Source organism: Bombina bombina, chromosome 2 (assembly GCF_027579735.1).
Source record: "Bombina bombina isolate aBomBom1 chromosome 2, aBomBom1.pri, whole genome shotgun sequence".
NCBI classification, from domain to species: domain Eukaryota; kingdom Metazoa; phylum Chordata; class Amphibia; order Anura; family Bombinatoridae; genus Bombina; species Bombina bombina.
In genome coordinates this window covers 1,269,442,923-1,269,468,017 of record NC_069500.1, presented here as the reverse complement: position 1 = coordinate 1,269,468,017, position 25,095 = coordinate 1,269,442,923, and the positions used below count along the sequence as shown (strand labels likewise).

At 43.4% G+C, this 25,095-nt stretch overlaps 1 protein-coding gene across 1 annotated transcript in view; it reads left to right on the top strand.

Moving 5' to 3' along the window:
- Positions 1-25,095, top strand: part of TBC1D19 (TBC1 domain family member 19) — an 885,000-nt gene that overhangs the window by 818,796 nt on the left and 41,109 nt on the right. The window contains exon 19 of the mRNA XM_053704075.1: positions 22,206-22,321. Coding sequence (XP_053560050.1) covers positions 22,206-22,321 — 116 coding nt within the window. The remainder of the gene's footprint in view (positions 1-22,205; positions 22,322-25,095) is intronic.

Here is a 25,095-nt window from a genome sequence, read left to right as displayed (position 1 = left end):
ATTATGAGAAAAAGTGAAGTTTTGATTTTGTTCTGCAATTTAGGTAACTCTAGGAACATGAGAGCGTTAAAATTTGGTGTGATAGTTATGTCAAGGATTGTGGACATGGAGTTGAATACTGCTTTCCAATAATTTGTGAGAACTGGGCATGCCCACCAGATGTGATGCATTGTGCCCTTTTGTCCACATCCCCTCCAGTATCTATCCGTTATATGTGGGGCAGTTTTATGTAACCTGGCAGGAGTCAGGTACCATCTACTAATGAATTTAAAGTGGATCTCTTGTATAGTGGGAGATGAGGAGGCCCTTTTGCGTGTTGGTAAGACCTGTTCCATTCCCTTAGTTCCATTGTAGAGCCAGCCTCTGCGTGCCACGCCCATGTGTATGTTGGCAGAGTTTGTGCATTTGGGAGTAACAGAATTTTGTATAGGAGAGAGACCGTGTGTCTGGGCGGTATTTGTTGTATGCATAGTTTCTCATAGGGGGTGAGTTTGCGCTGTAATTTAGATTTATGTTTGTGTGTTTGAATGAAGTGAATAAGTTGGGATCGGGAGAGCCAATTGGGAAAAAGTGTTCTGTTCCAAAGTTGTAATTTCTCTAGTGTCATTATATTGCCCTCTTCGGTAATAGAGTGCAATATACCGTCCCTTAAGTTGTACCACTGTCTGTTGGAGGTATTTAAGTTATAAATAGGTAAATCCGGGTTTTCTCTAATAGGGAGCATAGGCAAATTTATGGATGATATTCACAAATTTGTGGCTGTAATCTTGTCCCATTCCTTGAATGTCTCTGAAATGGTTGGATAATGTAATATTGTGTCTGGTCTTTTAGGTTCTGTCCATGCTAAAGTCGCCACGTTACCCCTGTTCAGTATATAGTTGTCTATCTGTACCCAGGCCTTCTGGTCTGATTTATGACTCCAATCTATTATTTGCTGCAAAGCAATAGCCTTCCTATAGGAAGCCAGGTCAGGGACACCCAGCCCACCCCTCTCCCTGGGTTGGCACATTGTCTGCCTCCTTACTCTATTCCTTTTACCACATCCTATAAAGTTATCTATAAGTGATTGTAAATGTGGGATGAATTTTAGAGGTGTGGGTATGGGCAGGGCCCTGAACAAATATAGTAAACGGGGTAGGATGTTCATCTTTATGATACCTATCCTACCCAGCCATGACAAAGGTTTATTATTCCAAGAATTAAAATCTTTAGAGATCTCATTTTTCAGGTGTTCATAATTATATAAGAATAAGTTCTTTGGGTTGTCTGTGAGGTAGATACCTAGGTATTTGAGTTTGGACTTGGCTATTGTGATATGAAATTTTTTGACCAGGTGGTCAACTACTTGTGGGGGTGATGAGATATTAAGTAATTCCGACTTTGATAAATTAAGGTGAAAATTGGAAACCTGGCCATATTTTTGAAGTTCTAGTAAAAGTTCTGGAATTGAATTCTCAATATTAGACAATGTAAATAGTATGTCGTCTGCATACATAATAAGTTTATTATCTAAGTTGCCTGTCTGTATCCTGGTAATTCTTTCATTAACTTGTATTTTTTGGGCTAGGGCTTCAAATGAGAGGACAAATAACAGAGGGGACAATGGACATCCCTGCCGGGTTCCATTTGTTATGTCAAATGTGTCTGATAACATTTTGTCTTTTAAATGGCATGGTTCACATTAAAGGGACACTAAACCCACATTTTTTTGTTTAATGATTCAGATAGAGCATACAATTTTAAGCAACTTTCTAATTTACTCCTATTATCAATTTTTCTTTGTTCTCTTGCTATCTTTATTTAAAAAGCATGAATGTGATGCAGAGGAGCCGGCCCATTTTTGGTTGAAAACCTGGGTTATGCTTGCTTATTGGTGGGTAAATGTAAGCCTCCAATAAGCAAACGCTATCCATGGTGCTGAACCTAAAATGGGCTGGCTGCTAAGATTTACATTCCTGCTTTTAAAATAAAGATAGCAAGAGAAAGAAGAAAAATTGATAATATGAGTAAATTAGAAAGTGTCTTAAAATGTCATGCTCTATCTGAATCATGAAAGAAAAAAAAATGGGTTCAGTGTCCCTTTAAGCTATGTGATGTATGTAACAAACAAGTCAAAAATGCCTTATCATGGTAGTAGACTACAAGACCAAGATTATATTATTGTAGAGCCATTATTTAGCGACAGCCCTGGAAATATCAACTGGGATTCATGCAGCATTAAAAAATATTTATTTTTTTATTGAGGTAAGCAAACAAACAGTTACAGGTGTATTACAGTTCGATGTTTAAAATTATAGGTTGATAAAATCACACAAAGAAATGAGCAGTCATATTACATTTTCCAGTAACATTAGTATAATTATCAAAACTCAGTGATATACCTGACTAACATAACTGATATAAAGGTGCCTGTATTTCTCTTATGAGAAAAGAAAATAGCATTACCTTATATTGGGCTAGATTACAAGTGGCGCGGTATATTGCGTTTTCACAAAAACTCAGCTAGAGATTTTTGCGCAAGTGGTAACCTGACTAGCGCAAAAATCTAAACTTTGAATATCGCGTGCACATTCACGTATTCCCCCGTTGAAGTCAATGTTTTTTTCTAACACCCGAGATCTCACATCTTTGAGCCCTTATAACCTTTTTGTGCAATATTAAACATAATTTTTATTAGATAGTGTTATTATGAGTGTAACTGTACTTTTTAATGTATTTTTTAAGTGTTTTGTGCAACTTTTTAGTTTTGCAAAACAGTTAACCACATCTCTGAGATCACAATAAGAATTGTAGTGTAAATTTCACTAAACTTGTAATATAAGCGCAATTAAAATGGATTGCGAAAACACAATATATCTAGCAATGAAAGATGCCTCAAGCGCCTAGTGGGGTTTGGGCTTTATTTGGAATCGGCAATCCTAGTATAGAGCATTTACAAAAGTGTGTTCCAAAAGGTTTGTAATAGCAGTAGTTCTACTTTATGTGGGCTGGGGAACCTAGCACAATTCCTGCAACAAAGAGGAAAAATAATAGGGGAGGTTTTATATAGTCTTAATGGGGAAGGGTGCCATTGTGTGCATAATTTAATGTGCTGTATAATTCTAGTTGTACAGTGTAGGGCACCTTTTGTGAGAGACGCTGCCTTGAACCATTCGTCCTGGTCAGCTGTAAAATGTACAGATTTCTCCCAAAAGATGATATATGCTGAAAATGTTTGTGGTTTGAGCACATCTCTATAGGAAATTGAAAGAGTTTGTGGTGTTGAACGTCCCAAAACGCACCTTTGCTCCCACTGAACAAAGCCAGGAATCCCCAGGATTTCAGGCAACCCCTCAACCTCCAAAATTAAAATTTTAATAGCTGGAAAGGATTGAATGTGGAGCAAAACTGTCCATTAGGACCTCCACAGTGTTAGGTGAGAGTACCATAAAGCCCTGAGTAGCCCAGTGAGTGAATGTCTAGTTGAGAGATGTGGCTCTAAAGCAAAAAGAATTATAGGGTTGTAAAGAGTGTAATGAGACCTGACATGTTTAGGAAGCCATATGAGATCCATTTGTGTATGGCTGTTGTAAAATTGCTACCCTTGGGCATTTGTTTCTCCAGACAAACTTGTTACAAATCTGCTGAAACTTTCCTATTAAGGATTTGGGTATGGGAATAGGCAAGGCTCTAAATAGGTAAGTAAGTTTGGGTAATAAGTTCATCATTGTAATACTTGCAACAATGGGTAGAAGTTGGACTCCACAATGGTGGAAATATTACAAGAAAGATAAACACCAAGGTGTTTACTCCTCCAAGTAGATTAATTAAATGGATAAAGTCGCTTGAGTTCCTCCAGCTCTTGGTACGGCACATTGATAGAATAGGCATCTGTTGTAGTAAGATTCAGTTTATAATAACTTATCGTCCCGAAGGTGTGCAAGTGTTTGAAGAGTGCTGGAAGAGAACTGCTGTTAAGGATGGAAGAAATAGGGAGTCTAAGAATGTCCCAATATCTGACGTACTAGGGCTGATGTACTAGGGGAGGAGACTCTAAGTTGTACAATTTGGTGTAACAATTGTGCAAATGCTTGCCCTATATCTGCCGGTAAACGACGGACCACACCCTGTGGAGTTTTAATACAAGATATTTGTGCTTGTGCTGTTCATTGACAAAGCTTATTAGCTAAGAGGCGATCTGCTTTATTTCCTTTGGAGTAAAAGGTGTGTTTCAGAGTCTGGAGCTGATCTTGAATCCTAATATTTTCTAAGTGTGTAAGTTTTGCTTTAGTTTAGTCTATTTTTATCCTTAATGGAAAGAGTCCACAGCTGCATTCATTACTTTTGGGAAATAAGAACCTGGCCACCAGGAGGAGGCAAACACACCCCAGCCAAAGGCTTAAATACTCCTCCCACTCCCTTCATCCCCCAGTCATTCTTTGCCTTTCGTCCCAGGAGGATGGCAGAGAAGTGTCAGAATTTTTAATTTTTGTTTTTGTCTCTTATGGAGTTTTAAGTAGTCCTGTCAGTCTCTCAGTGAGGGCTTAGATGAAAGTTGGAGTCCGGAGATACAGAAAGTTTCTTTCTGCGAAACCATCCCGACTCATATTAAGAGCTCCTCAAGCTCTTAAATAATTTTTATTGAGGTAGCAATGACATACAGAAACAAGATCATAGAATTGTCATGGCAACACGCCTATCGTCATACATCAAGTCTCATGCATCTGATACAGAAGGCATGTCCTAGGGACCATAAACAGCATTAGATCCTAAACAATAGGAGATATAATAAGCCATGAGTGGCACCTTTTTTTATATATAAACATTCTAACTTGGACAGCAGAAAGTAATTTAGCAAGTAGTAATCATAAGACCTAGCTTTCTTGTAGAGACTCTAAATAGGAAAAAGTAGGTCTTTATGTGTCCATAGCATAAACAGCAGAACATAAATCAGTATATTTTAACACAAAGGAAATATTATTGTTCACCTGGTTCATAAGCTCCCCTCAGAACATTGGGAGGTCTCAGGAGTTACTTTACCTATCGCAATAACATACAGGTGATTATGAAGAAGTTCTCAGTGATAGAAAAGAAAAAGGAAAAAATGTGTTCCCAGGCGACAGGGCAAAAAAAAGGGGGAAGGGGGAACAGCTCGTTAAGTGCGGAAAGCCTTAAGAGGCGGGCCATACCTTTTGAATGTCAGCACCCTTGTCCAGACTCTGTTGTTCCCTAGTTGTCTGCTCTCGCCCAGTCTTCCCAGGCCACCCAAACCTGGCCATGTAATCCTAGTTTACCCATAGATTTTAAAGATTATTCTTCCATTGTGCGAATATATTCAATGATGTCCCTAATCATTCAAAATTAAATCTGGGAGGTTCCCAGCCAGCTTCTCGCTATGGCCAACTTTGTGGCTAGAAGGATGATAATGCACAATGTTCTCTCTCCGGTTGGGTCAGTTTCCCCAGCCCCAGGTGAAAGAGGGCAGTATCTGGTGTCAGCTTGTGGATTAAGCCCATTTGGTCTAGTACCGTCGCCACCTGGTCCTATACCTCCCTTAATTTACTGCAACTCCACAAAATGTGAAAGTGAGATCCCCTCTGGCCACATCCCCTCCAGCACTTATTAGACTTTTGGGGGAACATCTTGTGTAATTGGACTGGGACCCTATGCCAGCGCAGCACTAACTTAATAAATAGTTCATATAGCGTAACACAATGTATTGCTGCTCTTGTAAATTGTATGGCTTTTTGCCATTCTAATTCAGAGTGCGCACGCTCCATTTCTCTTTCCCACTCCAGGACATGGAATACCCTCACAAACCCCTCTGAAACCAGCAGTACTTGATAGTGAATTGTCAGGGCTTTACGAAATTGCTTGCCAGCTAGATACCTTTTTCCCACTGGGTTATTTCTCTAGGTTTATCTTTCTGAAAAATCCCACGCCAAGATCATAGAGACTAATCTAAAGTATTCAAAATGGTGCTTTTTAGGAATATCCGCAGTTGACAGACCAGAAGCCTGTGTTGCCAAGCCACGTGGTGTGTATAAATCCTGAATGTGTTTTATGCCCCATACGGACCACCCCCGAGGGTGCGAGTCCGGTAAGCAGAGCAACAGCGCCCTGACCGAATTAGTAGGGGATTGGTGTGGCGCAACCCGTGCCAAAGTCCGGAGCTCCCTCCATGTTTTAATGCAGGCCTTAATAACAGGGTTGTCCACGCCCACAAGTGTATCAGCGTGCTGTGGGACCCATATAAGGTCCTCAAGGAGTAAACCCACTGGGAGTACTGCTTGTTTAAGCAGCCCCCATCTAGTGTCCTCAGACGGTGTCCCCCAAGCTGCTATATGAGAGACCATGGTGGCTTTATAGTAAGTACGAACATTAGGAGCTGCAAGACCCCCACTTAGGATAGGTTTTGCAGCTGTTGCATCGCAATCCGCGGGGGTTTGCCCTCTGTTTATCACCGATTGGAAGTGATTCAAGGTATAGTTCGGAATCATCAGTGGGATGCACCAAAAAAGGTATGTGGCCTTAGGTAGTAACATCATTTTTACAGACTGGATTCTCCCTATCCACAAAATCTCAAATCTGGACCATTTAGCAGTAAGAATCCCAAATGTTTCAGCTGGCTTGTAGACCAACTGAATGGATGTCTCTTGGAGTTGGGAGATCTGCGTTGAGGGAAGGCTTAAGGCCAGAGCCTTCGTTTTTGTATAGGAAGTCTCAGGTTCCGTGACAAACAGGGTAAGATCATCTGCAAATAATGCAAGCTTCTGTAAAGTGTCATGTATTAGTAGTCCTTGTACTTTGTTCGACTGTCTGATCATAGCTGCCATAGGCTCAATGATAAGTACAAAAAGGAGGGGGGACAGCAGGCACCCCTGTCTGGTCCCATTCATGATATCAAAGGAGTTGGAGCAGAATCCCTTCCCTCTGACCCTTGCCGAGGTATTGGAGCCATGATGGCTGTGATAAGATGGACTGGGAACCCAAATGCTCTCAGGATCTCCTCCATATACTCCCACCGTATCCTATCAAATGCTTTTTCTGCGTCTAGTGACAGGGCAACTAGTGGGAGCCCCAGGGAAGCAGACTCAGTGAGTATGTCTAGTAGTCCGCGCGTGTTGTCTGAGCCTTGACGGCCACGGACGAAGCCCACCTGGTCCAAATGGACCAAAGAGGGGAGAACCCTGCTCATCCTATTGGCCAAAATTTTTGAATACATCTTGATATCCACGTTTATCAGAGATATAGTCCTATATCTCTCGCAGCCGTTTGGGTCCTTACCCGGTTTGGGGATGGTCACAATCTCTGCCTCCAAATATTCTTTGGGGAAGTGCCCCATCTGAAAGGCTGAATTAAAGATGGAGACCAAGGTGAGACTAATCTCTGCTGAAAACTTCTTATAAAAATGGAGGTGAAGCCATTGGGCCCAGGGGCTTTGTGTAACTTCAGCTCCTTGATCGCCTGAGTTACTTCTGCAATAATAATTGGGGCAGATAATATTTTCTCTGCCTCAGTGGAGACTTTAGGCAAGTTAAGGTCCCGTAAGGCCCTTACTTTTTCCTCCCTAAGGAGGATCTGCCGTTTTTCCGAGGATGATATTTGATAAAGTCTGCTATAATAGTCCACAAAAGCTCCCCTAGGGGAGAAACATCTCCCCTTTCTGGATATAGGCAATTCTACTCATTAGCGTTTTTTGGCGTAGCCTATTCGCTAACAGTCGATCTGCCTTATTGCCACTATGGTAGAACTTCTTCTTTAGATACTTAAGATTCGTCTGAGCTTGTTCCAATTCCAGGTCTCAGATTCCAGCCTTTAGAGACAGCCACTAATCAATATTCTGAGGGAGAGGTACTGGCCCCAGCCCGCTCCCTAACCATGGCCAGTCTGCTATATAGCTACGCCTGCATCTCGCCTCTTCGTTTCCTGTTCTGAGACTCCTTGTTTATAAGTATTCCTCTCATATAGGCCTTCAAGGCCAACCAAACTGACCACCACCACGTCATGATCTGACAACATGCATGGTACTATAGTAGAACCTCGAACCATTTGCATCGCCCAAGGGTCGCAGAAGACATAGCCCAGCCTGGAGAAGGAAGAGTGCGGGGCTGAGTAAAAAGTATGTTCGCAAGCATCCGGGTGTAGAGCCCTCCATATATCATGCAAATCGTATTGAGCTGTCAGTTTTCTAAATCTCTGAGAAATGAAATACCTATTTCTATCTCTAGCCTGCGTTGCATTCCCCCTCCTATCTCTTTTGGGGTCCCAGATCTTGTTAAGATCATCAACTAGGAGGATGTGGCCCTGTTTTACTTTATCTACATTCAGGAGTAGCTTCCTAAGGAAACTAGTCTGGTTAGTGTTGTGCAAATAAGCGGCAACCAGAGTATACACTACACAGTTTAGGCGGCACACACATATCACATATCAGCCTGCTGAGTCGCAGTCAGTATATTTAGGGTCGTATGCTATTTGGTTCCCGATCAGTATCGTCAACCCCCTTGCCTTCTTGTGAAAATTGGATGAAATTGTAACTGGATATCGTGGTGTTTTAAATCTAGAGGCTCCGTCTTCAGTCCAGTGGGTCTCCTGAAGGAAAGCTAAGTCAATATGTTGGGTCTGGAGGTATTTTAGCAGTAAGCTCCTCTTTGTTGGGGAGTTGAGGCCCTTCGTGTTCAGAGTACAGAGTTTCATGGTGGGAGCGTGGTATAGGGTGAAAGGGAGAGGTAAAAAAAAGGGGGTGGGGATTAAGGCAGGGGGTTATAGGAGATCAAAACTCTGCCGAAAGTATGCAGAGGACTCTGTAGTCCCCAAACCGCAAGTTGTATGGTGGGGGGGCGGAGCTAGCAATAGTTCCAGCCCCCCCAAACAAAGTGAGTTCAAAAGAACTTAAATATTTAGATAACATCCGTAGAACTATATATATTAGATATAACTGTAAACCAAACATAGTGTCAACGTAACCATTTAAATACACAAAGTGTTCAAGCCTAATCGTAGTCAGCATGTAGTAGATTACACGTGGACCCAGTCAAGGCGACCCAGGTCAGCCGTGACCCGCGTCCACATCCATACAAAACTAGTAAGGTGTATAGGCAACTGTCATATAATATTAATCAGCGCATCGCTTCTTTGTGTCCCCAGCCACCCACGACCTGACCCTCCTTTTCTCTGTGGAACCAATACTGGCACAAGGAGGCAGATATTATAATATCCTCATATCCTGAGCGCGTGCAAACACAAACCTCCCCCTGCAATACCTGGATTGAAAAGCAAAGTAAGGGAACTAAACCCATTTATATGTAAAACATGCAGGAGAACGTTTTAACTTTTTTAACTTTTGTAAACATGAATCTTAGTTATGTACCCGTCTGGCAATGCACCCCCGGCCTCACGGCTAGCGGGGCCCAGGACCTATAATCCAGCCAAAAAGGCTGCTTTCACCTCTAATTATACTCCATCGCCAGACGGGAACATGTGCTCCCCCCCCACCCACCACGGGAAAGTAAACAGTCAAGTTAAGTGCACAAACATTAAACATTTTACATTTTATAGGGGGACGCTTTAACCTTTTTGTAAACATGGATCCTACTTTCTGATGTCCCCAGCTGGCAATCTATCCCCTCTCTCACAGTTGGCGGGGCCTGGGACTCCCACTCCAGCCATAAAGGCTGCTCTTCCTCTACTTGCACCCCATTGCCAGATGGGAACCTGTACCCCCCACATAATTGTAGTGGAAATTTAAACATTAAGGTTAAGAGCATAAATACAACTGTAAACATTGTAACTTACAGGGGGAACCATGAGATGTCCAGTCCGTTAGCTGCCCCATCCCCAAACACCTCATGATCAACCTAATGGTATAATGGTATACGTCCTCTGGTGTCAGTGGGTCAGGCATTCAACAGTGGACCCCCCCCCCCCGGATTCCATTCTGGGGCGTTTACCCTTATATCAGGATTCCCCCTAGGCGGGTGGGCAGGGATCATTAAGAGGCCTCCTTGGGGAGGCCAGGGGGACCGGATCCTGGTGGTCCAGATGCCATGTCCTCAAGAGATCTTGCCCCTGTCGGGGTGTCAGAATAGTATGTTGTGCTCCATCTTTCGTGAATATCAGTTTAGTCGGGAACCCCCATCTGTACCTGATCTGGTTGTATCTCAGGGTTCTGGTGACTTCTGAGAAGCTCCTCCTCTGCGCCAAGGTATATGAGGAAAGATCAGAGAACAGGGAGACATCCCTAAATTTTCCAGTAAGTTGTGGGGAGCGCAGCATAGCCCTCATCAGTTTGTTCTTGTAGGAGTAATAATGCAAGCGAGCTATAGTGTCTCTGGGCTTACCAGGAGGGAGGTTCCTAGATCTCGCTGTTCTGTGAATCCGGTCTATTCTAGCAGTGTCTCCCGAAGCTGGGCCCAGGATTGACTGGAATAAGTGCAGAGCATACTCTTCTAGATCTTGTAGGAGAACCGTCTCGGGGATCCCCCTCAGTCTTACGTTATTTCGCCTGGATCTGTCCTCCAGGTCTGCCACTTTTGCCTCCAGGGATGATACTTGGTTTGTCAGACTTTGTGTTTGCCCCACCTAGTTGGCATGGTCCACCATGAGGTCCTCCTGTTTCCTTTCTATTATGTCGGTACGCTCGTTAATAGAAGAGATATCTCGTCTTAGGTCTTCAGAAAATCTCTCCAGCTTATCGAATCGCCTTGTAAGGGTCTTAAATTGATTTTCAAACATGCGCTGAATGGAGTCAAAAGGTAGATCAGGGGCATCCCCCTTACTTCCGGAAATGCTTGAGCTGGAGAGCCTGCTATCCAGATGATCATCAGGCAAATCTGAGGTGAGAGATTGCTCATCTTCGGATCTGGCATTATCTCTATTCCCACAAGGATGGAAGTGATCCATCATGGTCATCCTAGGCCCAGAGTTACGTTTCTGCTTTTTCCTAGCTTGTTGCAACATGTTGGGTAGTCAATGCCTCTATTGGTACACCAAGTGAAGTGGTCAATACTTAGATGTTATCTTCTTGAAATGGAAGGGGGGATATGCAGGACTCTTTAAACTGGCATTTGGTTAAAAGGTGAGCCTAGGGTATGTAAAGCTGCAGATATCCCAGGCAGGGTCTTCCCCAGGAGGGTGTTTCACATATCTGCTGTGGGCTGATGTACCATGAAGTGTACACTCATGACCCACACCTAAGGAACCGCTTACTGTGTGGCCCTCTCCTGGAGAAGTTGTCACCATAGGACGATGTGGGGAAAAGGAATGGGGATATGACCCGCTAACAGTAACTCAGCGGAAAAGGAAGGAGAGGGCACAGTATATACCTAAGGAAGCAATGGATCGTTAACTAGTATAAGTGGGTAACCCCTCAGATGCATATACAGCAAACAGTCAATGAGAAAATGAGATTACAATTTTGCATAAAAAATAAAATGACACTACACTTTGAGAAAATTGTTTAAAGACACCTCAGCTGTCGCAGCAGCTATTGACATATATCAGATAGTGGTATTACTGAGTCCCAGGCAGTGTAAGTGCAGATAGCTATTGATGTTGTTTCAGAGAGGTTCACTCCTAGGGGTTCCCTAAAGAACCCTGCAGTACCCCCAGGTATTATTATGTATTATGGTGTGCTTTAAATATAAGCAAGGCTTAGGCAGCCCCTCCAGCAAGCCCTCTGCAATGAGTAGCTCTAGTATAGCACTCCTATAGCGTGTGAGTAAGGGCAGTCAGTGTAACCAGGACATATAGATGGGGAAACTGGGTGGGAGCATATAATAAACAGTGGAAAATCTCACCCAAGTCCTCCAGAAGGGTATCACCGCTCAATCCTCGGCCCCTTCAGATATTACAGGCCCAAAAGATCTCCACCGGGCCGGTCCAAAGAGGAGCTGCCCCCTCAGCTGCCGGACTAGAGGGGTCAGTACCCAGCCGTGTCTGTGTTCCCCAAGGTAGAAGGAGGTAAGATGAGGCCCTGCGGCAAATGATAAATTCAGGGTTCCCACACCTATGGAGGCCACATGGGTACTTTCACTCCCGGGAGGCCGCAAAATGGCCGCACTTCGCACCAAGCAAGGCACTACTGTTACTGTGGCCTCAGTCTGTCGGCAAAGTCTTCAGGGCGTTTCCAAACCTTCCCCTGTGTCAGACCTTCTCCTCTGCTAGTTTCGGCTCTCGAATCCAGAGCCCCTCTGGCTCCTAGTGTAGCCCGGTCTGCAGCTGGTCCCCCTAGGTAAGGTGTAGCTCCGCTCAGATCCGTCAGATCTCCAGATAGCCCAATAATGCTCAGAGGTACAGCTCCCCAGCAGGGTAAAGTACTTGAGCTCCGGAGCGGATCACCGACCCTCAGGAGCTAGAGAAACAGCGGTCGCTCTGTGTCTGTGGAACAGGCCGCCTGGCAATGTGGTAAGGAATCTTCCGCAAAAGGAAGCAAATCTCCTCCGGGGCCAAGCTGGGAACTGTAGTGGGTAAAGGCTGGGCAGGGAACCCCTTTCTCTTCACTTATTGCTTGTTTCATTTTACTTTATTCGTCAATGTACTGTAATGTGAATGTTACCCAAGAGGCTTCCACCTTGCAGGTCTAACTTATACATAAGGGTCTCAGTCAGTCTCTTTTAGTATCTTGGAATTGAGGGTTAATATCTCCTGAGGGGAATTATTGAACAGGGGGGAACATTGAGGCCTTTGGAAGTGACGCAGCCTTTTGGTTGGGCGCACTTTTTATTGACTGTACGGTTCACCTTGTGTTCGGGCGTGGCTACGTTCCATTTTTCCATTTCCGCCTTCCCGAACACGTGGCAAAGGAAATTTTCTAGTCCACAAGGGTCTGGTCATAGGAGGTGGTGAGTGCCCCAGCCATTGTGGGTGTCGGGTGCCGTTTTTGTTTTACTAATTTAGTCCATATCCTCTATCCAGTTATGGAGGATTCTGATGCTGAGACTGTGTTAATTTCAGATTCAGTTACGGAGGATTCTGATAATGAGACTATTTTGATTTCAGATTCTGTGTCCGGTGATGAATCCGGAGTGGCCTCGTTGACTCCTGTCAACCAGTTTTTTTCCGTATGCCATTTCAGAGCGCCTGGTTCCTCGGGCTTGGGGAATCAAGGGACTGCTGAGCCATCCGCCTCTGGGGGTCCTGTCCTCCGAGAGGCGAGTTCCCTACAAAATCATACTTCTGCACATGTAGGTAACCCAGTTTATGGTTCCACCGTGCGGGTGGCGTGTTTCCCCCAGAGGTTGCAGCACATTTTCGCTTCCACATAATGTTGGTGGTTGTTCGTCTGCAGAGTCCAGACGTTTCTTTGAGAATGTGCTTGTGCCCTATTGTCCCTTCCGCCTTGGGAGGGCCTCTACAGTTCCCTGCGGGGGTATCTGTCCCTGAGTGTTGGGCCTTTCGTTACAGGATTGCGCGCCTTTGTGTGTTGCTCAGACATGTTTTTCAAGTTACAGGGATTTTCAGTCTGATAATTCGAATGGTGCACCTCATTAGACATGTGGGGATGAAGTAATCTCCTGATTATCATTTGTTTGAGATCTTTCTCAGTTTTGTGAGATAGGGCTCCGCTTGGCTGGTCCTACGAGTAGGCCTGTGTCTTTTTGGGCGTTAAACTCCAGGTTGCCTTATATTTTATTTATATCCGATGGGATGTCTTTTATTTGTTTTTGTTTCCTTCAGGAACCTTCTGGGATTGATACTCTTTATTACTTCTTTGGAGGTTGTTTGGGACATGTTAGTCCTGTGTTAAAAATGTCTGTTTTCTGTTTTTTCCCCTACAAGAGGGAATTTATGCAGCTTGCCGGTTGGGACCCTAGGTGCAGGCTGGTCCTGTCGGGTTCATTTGGTCTTGCGGATGTTCAGACATGTGGCGCTGTTCTGCTCGGCTGGTTCGGTAGAAGCACCGAGTGCTTAGGTTATTATTGTTTTTCATGTTCAACTAAGCATTCGAGAGGACCTGTGGGTCCGTGAGGCGGGAAGGATTGTTTCAGTCCTTATAGCCTTCAGTCATAGATGGCCGGGCAGGGGAGTTTCCCGCTGCGTCACTCTATCTGACATTTGATTTTCATCAGAACCTAGAGCCTCTCCCATGTGGTGGAGGGTTGGAGGGCTTAACACCCCTTACCACAGTTGTTTTTCTCCCTCAGACTTCCGGTTGCTGAAGCTTTGCTTGGCCTTTTTTCTTGACCCAGTTTTGGGTGGTTTTGGAATCTTGGATCTCAAGGCTGGTCGGGGCATTCCACGGTTGTGGGAACTTGGGCCCAGATGATCCTCAGAGTAGTGCTCTGGGGTTCTGGATTCAAACCTGTCGCTGTCTAGGGACAGGGTGGTTCAGTTCCACCTTCTTCCATCTTCCTGACCGGGTCAGGGTTGGGCAGGTTTTCTGAGTATTTTTTACTCTTTGCCACAAGAGTAGCCCATGTCATCTTGTGATTAGCTGTGTGGCTTGCGCCTCAAGGGTTGTTGGTTCATACCCAGCTGCAGGCGCTGAATGTCCAATTTCCAGTGCGCCTTTGGGTTGCATTCCCCTGGTCAGCTTGCTAGTGTTCCCGTGGATTCACTGCTCTGCAGGCAAATGGGTTGGCTGTGCCTCTGCTTGGCAAGCTATTTTTAGGGGGGTCCTTTTCTAGGACATCTGTGTTGGGAATTAATCTTCCCATTAGCCGGTGCCTTCGGGCCTTGAGGGGTTGTTGCCCTTCCGGCATCATCCCTTTCTCCAACATAGGTGTGTCCGGTCCACGGCGTCATCCTTACTTGTGGGATATTCTCTTCCCCAACAGGAAATGGCAAAGAGCCCAGCAAAGCTGGTCACATGATCCCTCCTAGGCTCCGCCTACCCCAGTCATTCTCTTTGCCGTTGTACAGGCAACATCTCCACGGAGATGGCTTAGAGTTTTTTAGTGTTTAACTGTAGTTTTTCATTATTCAATCAAGAGTTTGTTATTTTCAAATAGTGCTGGTACGTACTATTTACTCAGAAACAGAAAAGAGATGAAGAATTCTGTTTGTATGAGGAAAATGATTTTAGCAACCGTAACTAAAATCCATGGCTGTTCCACACAGGACTGTTGAGAGCAATTAACTTCAGTTGGGGGAACAGTTTGCAGTCCTTTGCTGCTTGAGGTATGACACATTCTAACAAGACGATGTAATGCTGGAAGCTGTCATTTTCCCTATGGGATCCGGTAAGCCATGTTTATTACGATTGTAAATAAGGGCTTCACAAGGGCTTATTTAGACTGTAGACATTTTTTGGGCTAAATCGATTGATATTAACACTTATTTAGCCTTGAGGAATCATTTATTCTGGGTATTTTGATATAATAATATCGGCAGGCACTGTTTTAGACACCTTATTCTTTAGGGGCTTTCCCAAAGCATAGGCAGAGTCTCATTTTCGCGCCGGTGTTGCGCACTTGTTTTTGAGAGGCATGGCATGCAGTCGCATGTGAGAGGAGCTCTGATACTTATAAAAGACTTCTGAAGGCATCATTTGGTATCGTATTCCCCTTGGGTTTGGTTGGGTCTCAGCAAAGCAGATACCAGGGACTGTAAAGGGGTTAAAGCTTAAAACGGCTCCGGTTCCGTTATTTTAAGGGTTAAAGCTTCCAAAATTGGTGTGCAATATTTTCAAGGCTTTAAGACACTGTGGTGAAAGTTTGGTGAATTTTGAACAATTCCTTCATGTTTTTTCGCAATTGCAGTAATAAAGTGTGTTCAGTTTAAAATTTAAAGTGACAGTAACGGTTTTATTTCAAAACGTTTTTTGTACTTTCTTATCAAGTTTATGCCTGTTTAACATGTCTGAACTACCAGATAGACTGTGTTCTGAATGTGGGGAAGCCAGAATTCCTATTCATTTAAATAAATGTGATTTATGTGATAATGACAATGATGCCCAAGATGATTCCTCAAGTGAGGGGAGTAAGCATGGTACTGCATCATTCCCTCCTTCGTCTACACGAGTCTTGCCCACTCAGGAGGCCCCTAGTACATCTAGTGCGCCAATACTCCTTACTATGCAACAATTAACGGCTGTAATGGATAATTCTGTCAAAAACATTTTAGCCAAAATGAACCCTTGTCAGCGTAAGCGTGGATGCTCTGTTTTAGTTACTGAAGAGCATGACGACGCTGATATTAATATCTCTGAAGGGCCCCTAACCCAATCTGAGGGGGCCAGGGAGGTTTTGTCTGAGGGAGAAATTACTGATTTAGGGAACATTTCTCAGCAGGCTGAATCTGATGTGATTACTTTTAAATTTAAATTGGAACATCTCCGCATTTTGCTTAAGGAGGTATTATCCACTCTGGATGATTGTGAAAATTTGGTCATCCCAGAGAAACTATGTAAAATGGACAAGTTCCTAGAGGTGCCGGGGCTCCCAGAAGCTTTTCCTATACCCAAGCGGGTGGCGGACATTGTTAATAAAGAATGGGAAAGGCCCGGTATTCCTTTCGTCCCTCCCCCCATATTTAAAAAATCGTTTCCTATGGTCGACCCCAGAAAGGACTTATGGCAGTCAGTCCCCAAGGTCGAGGGAGCGGTTTCTACTTTAAACAAACGCACCACTATTCCCATAGAGGATAGTTGTGCTTTCAAAGATCCTATGGATAAAAAATTAGAAGGTTTGCTTAAAAAGATGTTTGTTCAGCAGGGTTACCTTCTACAACCCATTTCATGCATTGTCCCTGTCACTACAGCCGCATATTTCTGGTTTGATGAACTGATTAAGGTGCTCGATAGTGACTCTCCTCCTTATGAGGAGATTATGGACAGAGTCAATGCTCTCAAATTGGCTAATTCTTTCACTCTAGACGCCTCTTTGCAATTGGCTAAGTTAGCGGCTAAGAATTCTGGGTTTGCTATTGTGGCGCGCAGAGCGCTTTGGTTGAAATCTTGGTCGGCTGATGCGTCTTCCAAGAACAAGCTACTAAACATTCCTTTCAAGGGGAAAACGCTGTTTGGTCCTGACTTGAAAGAGATTATCTCTGATATCACTGGGGGTAAGGGCCATGCCCTTCCTCAGGATCGGCCTTTCAAGGCAAAAAATAGACCTAATTTTCGTCCCTTTCGTAAAAACGGACCAGCCCAAGGTGCTACGTCCTCTAAGCAAGAGGGTAATACTTCTCAGGCCAAGCCAGCTTGGAGACCAATGCAAGGCTGGAACAAGGGAAAGCAGGCAAAGAAACCTGCCACTGCTACCAAGACAGCATGAAATATCGGCCCCCGATCCGGGACCGGATCTGGTGGGGGGCAGACTCTCTCTCTTCGCTCAGGCTTGGGCAAGAGATGTTCTGGATCCTTGGGCGCTAGAAATAGTCTCCCAGGGTTATCTTCTGGAATTCAAGGGACTTCCCCCAAGGGGAAGGTTCCACAGGTCTCAGTTGTCTTCAGACCACATAAAAAGACAGGCGTTCTTACATTGTGTAGAAGACCTGTTAAAAATGGGAGTGATTCATCCTGTTCCATTGAAAGAACAAGGGATGGGGTTCTACTCCAATCTGTTCATAGTTCCCAAAAAAGAGGGAACGTTCAGACCAATCCTAGATCTCAAGATCTTAAACAAATTTCTCAAGGTCCCATCGTTCAAGATGGAAACCATTCGAACTATCCTTCCTTCCATCCAGGAAGGTCAATTCATGACCACGGTGGATTTAAAGGATGCGTATCTACATATTCCTATCCACAAGGAACATCATCGGTTCCTAAGGTTTGCATTCCTGGACAAACATTACCAGTTCGTGGCGCTTCCTTTCGGATTAGCCACTGCTCCAAGGATTTTCACAAAGGTACTAGGGTCCCTTCTAGCTGTGCTAAGACCAAGGGGCATTGCAGTAGTACCTTACCTGGACGACATTCTGATTCAAGCGTCGTCCCTCCCTCGAGCAAAGGCTCACACGGACATCGTCCTGGCCTTTCTCAGATCGCACGGCTGGAAAGTGAACGTGGAAAAGAGTTCTCTATCCCCGTCAACAAGGGTTCCCTTCTTGGGAACAATTATAGACTCCTCAGAAATGAGGATTTTTCTAACAGAGGCCAGAAAGACAAAGCTTCTGGACTCTTGTCGAATACTTCATTCCGTTCCTCTTCCTTCCGTAGCTCAGTGCATGGAAGTGATCGGGTTGATGGTAGCGGCAATGGACATAGTTCCTTTTGCGCGCATTCATCTAAGACCATTACAACTGTGCATGCTCAGTCAGTGGAATGGGGACTATACAGACTTGTCTCCAAAGATACAAGTAAATCAGAGGACCAGAGACTCACTCCGTTGGTGGCTGTCCCTGGACAACCTGTCACGAGGGATGACATTCCGCAGACCAGAGTGGGTCATTGTCACGACCGACGCCAGTCTGATGGGCTGGGGCGCGGTCTGGGGATCCCAGAAAGCTCAGGGTCTTTGGTCTCGGGAAGAATCTCTTCTACCGATAAATATTCTGGAACTGAGAGCGATATTCAATGCTCTCAAGGCTTGGCCTCAGCTAGCGAGGACCAAGTTCATACGGTTTCAATCAGACAACATGACGACTGTTGCGTACATCAACCATCAGGGGGGAACAAGGAGTTCCCTAGCGATGGAAGAAGTGACCAAGATTATTCTATGGGCGGAGTCTCACTCCTGCCACCTGTCTGCTATCCACATCCCGGGAGTGGAAAATTGGGAAGCGGATTTTCTGAGTCGTCAGACATTGCATCCGGGGGAGTGGGAACTCCATCCGGAAATCTTTGCCCAAGTCACTCAACTTTGGGGCATTCCAGACATGGATCTGATGGCCTCTCGTCAGAACTTCAAAGTTCCTTGCTACGGGTCCAGATCCAGGGATCCCAAGGCGGCTCTAGTGGATGCACTAGTAGCACCTTGGACCTTCAAACTAGCTTATGTGTTCCCGCCGTTTCCTCTCATCCCCAGGCTGGTAGCCAGGATCAGTCAGGAGAGGGCGTCGGTGATCTTGATAGCTCCTGCGTGGCCACGCAGGACTTGGTATGCAGATCTGGTGAATATGTCATCGGCTCCACCTTGGAAGCTACCTTTGAGACGAGACCTTCTTGTTCAGGGTCCGTCCGAACATCCGAATCTGGTTTCACTCCAGCTGACTGCTTGGAGATTGAACGCTTGATTTTATCGAAGCGAGGTTTCTCAGATTCTGTTATCGATACTCTTGTTCAGGCCAGAAAGCCTGTAACTAGAAAGATTTACCACAAAATTTGGAAAAAATATATCTGTTGGTGTGAATCTAAAGGATTCCCTTGGGACAAGGTTAAGATTCCTAGGATTCTATCCTTCCTTCAAGAAGGATTGGAAAAAGGATTATCGGCAAGTTCCCTGAAGGGACAGATTTCTGCCTTGTCGGTGTTACTTCACAAAAAACTGGCAGCTGTGCCAGATGTTCAAGCCTTTGTTCAGGCTCTGGTTAGAATCAAGCCTGTTTACAAACCTTTGACTCCTCCTTGGAGTCTCAATTTAGTTCTTTCAGTTCTTCAGGGGGTTCCGTTTGAACCCTTACATTCCGTTGATATTAAGTTATTATCTTGGAAAGTTGTTTCTAACAAAAACATTAACCAGGAGATTATCGTACCTTCTCTGTGTCCGAAACCAGTTTCAAAGAAGGAACGCTTGTTGCACAATTTGGATGTTGTTCGCGCTCTAAAATTCTATTTAGATGCTACAAAGGATTTTAGACAAACATCTTCCCTGTTTGTTGTTTATTCAGGTAAAAGGAGAGGTCAAAAAGCAACTTCTACCTCTCTCTCTTTTTGGATTAAAAGCATCATCAGATTGGCTTACGAGACTGCCGGACGGCAGCCTCCCGAAAGAATCACGGCTCATTCCACTAGGGCTGTGGCTTCCACATGGGCCTTCAAGAACGAGGCTTCTGTTGATCAGATATGTAGGGCAGCGACTTGGTCTTCACTGCACACTTTTACCAAATTTTACAAGTTTGATACTTTTGCTTCTTCTGAGGCTATTTTTGGGAGAAAGGTTTTGCAAGCCGTGGTGCCTTCCATTTAGGTGACCTGATTTGCTCCCTCCCTTCATCCGTGTCCTAAAGCTTTGGTATTGGTTCCCACAAGTAAGGATGACGCCGTGGACCGGACACACCTATGTTGGAGAAAACAGAATTTATGTTTACCTGATAAATTTCTTTCTCCAACGGTGTGTCCGGTCCACGGCCCGCCCTGGTTTTTTAATCAGGTCTGATAATTTATTTTCTTTAACTACAGTCACCACGGTACCATATGGTTTCTCCTATGCTATTATTCCTCCTTAACGTCGGTCGAATGACTGGGGTAGGCGGAGCCTAGGAGGGATCATGTGACCAGCTTTGCTGGGCTCTTTGCCATTTCCTGTTGGGGAAGAGAATATCCCACAAGTAAGGATGACGCCGTGGACCGGACACACCGTTGGAGAAAGAAATTTATCAGGTAAACATAAATTCTGTTTTTCTTTAGGGAATGTTTTCCTCCCTATGGAGATGGAGTCCTTGCTTGGGGCTTCTCCTGGATGGGAGGCGGAATGGTGGGATTGATTCCCCCTGGGGTCTTGCTGTCTCCAAGTCAGACTTGTTGGGCCTTTATTTGGATAGATCCTTCTGTCTATGGTCTTGTTGTCTCTTTTCAGAGTCGGGTTGTACTGGTACTCTGTGGGGATGGCTGTGCTATCCTTACGCTCGTTCCTGTACCTGTTTCGGGATTCTTTGTTCCCCTGTGTTGGATCCCTGAGGCTGGGTTGGTCCAGCTGGGTGTGGATCTACGGTTCAGGATGGCCGAGCGGTCTAAGGCACTGCGTTCGGGTCGCAGTCTCCTCTGGATGTGTGAGCTTGTTGAGTCTATCCTGTTAGCTCAGTCTGCTAAGGTATAGATTTTTCTTTCACCTTGCTCCATTGATTTCAGAAGAGGGTTTACTCTTCCTTCAGGTTTTGAGGGTATACTCTCCTTTTCAGGGGGGCCTCGATTGAGGTTTTATGTTTCCCTTTTTAGGGACCTGTGTGTAGGTCCGGCGACTTGCCTGGAGCGTGCCCTCTGTCCGTGGGTTGCTTTTGCGATCTGTTTCTTGCTTGACTGCTTCTTCTTCCTCGCAAGTACCCTCTGTGTCATCCTGTTATGGACTCTGTGTTCTCAAACTTGGGGTTTCTCACCTGGGTGTATTACACACTTTTTCTTGGTCGAATGCCTTGGTATTTTATGGTCAGACACTTTGCCTCTTCAGTGGCATTCCATGCTTGCAGGATATTGGAAAGATGTCTGTTCTGTCTCTGTGCCTGGTTTTATCCCGGGTTTCGCTTGGTATAGGCATGGCCTCCTTTCCATGTTTGGGTCCCTTTGGGTCTTTGTGAGCTGGGCTCACTCTTGAAGGTGTTCTTTTTTTGTATTAGGGGACCTTTTTGCTTTCCTTGGTTCTCCTTTGCCTTGTCCCCTTGGGGGTTTCGGCTGGTGTCCCCTTCATTTGTGGGGGGTGAGCAGTGGGGGGCCGTTTGTTGGCGACGGTGTCTCCTGGAGGACTGTTGGCTCAGGCAAGTACGTTTGCGGTCTCTAGTTTGTCTTCTGGACTAACTGTGAGTCAGTGTCATTGGGGCTTTTCCTCTTAAAATGTTCTCGGCTTCAGACAAAGCAGGGTTTTTTACTGGGTGGAGGTTCAGGCCTGGTGTCCTCAGTATGGGCCGCCTATGTATCCTCCCGTCTTGGCATTCAGTGTACTCTATAGCTTGGGTATTGTTTTCCCAAAAGTAATGAATGCAGCTGTGGACTCTTTCCATTTAAGAAGAAAAACATAAATTATGCTTACCTGATCATTTCCTTTTCTTCTGATGGAAAGAGTTCACAGCTCCCCACCTGTCATTTTATGTGGGGCGTCCTTATATTCTTCTGGCACCTTTCACCCTGATATTTCTTCTACTGTTCCTTGTTCCTCTGCAGAATGACTTGGGGATGAGGGGAGTGGGAGGAGTATTTAAGCCTTTGACTGGGGTGTCTGTGCCTCCTCCTCGTGGCCAGGTTCTTATTTCCCAAAAGTAATGAATGCAGCTGTGGACTATTTCTATCAGAAGAAAAGGAAATTATCAGGTAAGCATAATTTATGTTTTGTTTAAGAATGGCAGGGTCAAGTGTGGAAGTATGTTGGGATAATACATTTTGAAGTGACGTATGTAATTGCGTCAATGTTTATAAACACACACACTCTGTATAATTCTTCTTTGTTTAAATTATCTTATTTCCTTATATATTCCAGACTCCGCATATCATTTAAGTGGATGGTTCGAGCCTTTTCTGGCTACTTGGCTACAGATCAACTCCTACTTTTATGGGACAGAATCCTTGGGTACAATTCTTTGGAGATCCTTGCTGGTAAGTTTATGAATATACCTCTACGATTATGGTTTTGTTTTTTAAAAAGATAGATAATCCCTTTATTACCCATTCCCCGTTTTTGCATAACCAACACAGTTATATTAATATACTTTTTACCTCTGTGATTACCTTGTATCTAAGCCTCTGCAGACAGCCTACTTATCTAAGTGCTTTTGACAGACATGCAGTGTAGTCAATCAGTGAAGACTCCTAAATAACGGGAGTGAGCACAATGTTATCTATATGACACACATGAACTAACACTATCTATCTGTGAAAAACTTTCAAAATGCTCTGAGCTAGGAGGTGGTTTTCAACGGTTTAGAAAACAGTTTGAGCCTAGCTAGGTTTAGCTTTTCAAAAATAACACCAAGGGAACAAAGCAAATTTGATGATAAAAGTTAATTGGAAAGTTCTTTAAAATTGCATGCCCTATCTGAATCATGAAAGTTTAGTTTTGACTTTACTGTCGCTTTAAGCATAATCATCATGGTGATTTGAAAGTTCCAACTCAGAAGTGTGGAGTTGTACTAGGTGGGGTGGGGAAGTCAACACTTTTTAGTTCTGAATCCTATTTATTTAAATTACCCTTTATTCTATGAAGAGTAAATTCCTTGTGAAAAAGAGACATTAGAAATAGTTCTTTATTAACACATTTTAGAATTAACTGTGCTTAGCATCCCTAGAACCCATAGAAATCTGGCCTCTAAATTGGGGCCAATGACTGCGGATGACCAAAACCTTTTTTTTTTTTTTTTAGAAAATTCCTGTTTCATCTATATAGATCTAGTTACGAACCTATAAGATTTGTTCTTCAAATAACTCTGAGGTTCAAATTCTCTAAAGCTCTCTGGTCTGATATTATCAAGAAAGACTCCTCAGTTCTGTTACGTCCTTTAAAGAATTAAAAAAAGCCAAATTTTAGCTTAATAGTTGTATGTCTCCCTATTCACGGTTATGGACAGGGCCGCCACTAGAAATTTTGGGGCCCCTTACTTATCCATTGATCAGGCAATGACATTTCCCACGCTCAATAGCACTCTGCTATAGAGCCCTCTGGTGGCTGCCAAAATGTAAAAAAAAAAAATGTTTAAATAATAGTTGTGCTTGCCTCATGGTGCCCACTGGGCCCCTGACAGGAGTCACCCTATTCACCCCCTGATAGCGGCCCTGGTTATGGATATAAAACAGAGAAACCTATTTTACAGTGTAATGCAATGTAAACAAGTTTTTAATAGTTGCGCCCTTTTATTTGAAATTGTTTATTTCTACAAACTCTTTCAACAATTGTCATTTAATTCAAGTTCGTTTTAGATATCAATATAATAAAGTGTATACGAATTAGTAAGTGAAAAGTACAAGTAGACAATAAAGTGATTACAATATAAAAACCATACAGTTGTGTGTATAGCCTTCAAGACATATTCCAATGTTTTTATTTGTTTTTAATAAGTTGTGCATTTTAATTGCTGCGGTGGTACCGTGGTGACACTGTTTGCCTGACGGTATTAATCAGGTGAGTGAGATTCTTAGTAAAGCTTTTAAAAGCTCCACTATACATGAGTAGTCTGTTGGCTATATCTATAGCTGCAAAATATATTGACAGTATTACTCTATAATCACTTTTTGGCGTTGGAATATTGCTTGAACTTTAAAAACACAACTTTTTAGATTGTAATCACATTTTTAAATACTTAGTTTTAATAAAATGTTTGGTTATGTCTATTTTTTTTATTTTAACATTTTCTTTATAATTCTAATACTTTCTTTATAGTATTTTTATGTGTTCTTTTTGTTTAGGAAAGCAGCTGCACTGAACTATATCATTTCCACTGAACATTTTTCATTTAGATGTTGTAGTTGTAAGTCAGATGGATCTTGATTCACACATATTGCCCAGAGGAAATGTATATGAATAAAAACTTTCTGGATGGCAAACTACATCCCGAATGTTAGGTTCACTGTCTGAGTCGCTTGTTTTCTCTAGATGTTTTACAAATGTGACACAGCTTTGTAAGCAATCTTTAGGTTCTCACTTGTTTACAGTGCTGTACTAGTAGGTGTTGTATTTTGTCTGCATCTTTCCTTTTTAAAGTATAAACATCTCTATAAATAAACACCTAACAAACCACAAACACATTAAATACTTTAGATTGTATCCAGCAGTGAATTGTGTAAATATCTAAATAAGTATTTTAAAGGGTTAAATGAGGTTATCAGAAAGCAAATGTGCAATTTTATTTCAAGTTTCCTATCTCATAGGCTTGTTTATCTTAAATAGTGATATATCCTATATGCCATTAATTACAATATATTATATAATAAAATGGATTCATTTTTTTTGCATGTAAATGCCAAAGTCTTTCTAATGACTTTATGGTTTGTATTGCTTATTGTTTTCTATCTCTCCTCGTTTATGTACGCAAAACCTGACAGGAGTACACAAATTCTTCATGTGCGCTAACCCAACATAAGTTATATTAAGGTGCATTATGTATTTATTAAGTATAAAATATTGAGAAATATTAATAATTAATGTACATAATTATTAAAGATATTCTTAAAATTTCAACAACAAAAAAAATCATTTGAATATATATGTATATTTTTCAGTAACCCTAATTAATATTTCTTTCATGTAATTGGCAAGAGTCCATGAGCTAGTGACGTATGGGATATACAATCCTACCAGGAGGGGCAAAGTTTCCCAAACCTCAAAATGCCTATAAATACACCCCTCACCACACCTACAATTCAGTTTTACAAACTTT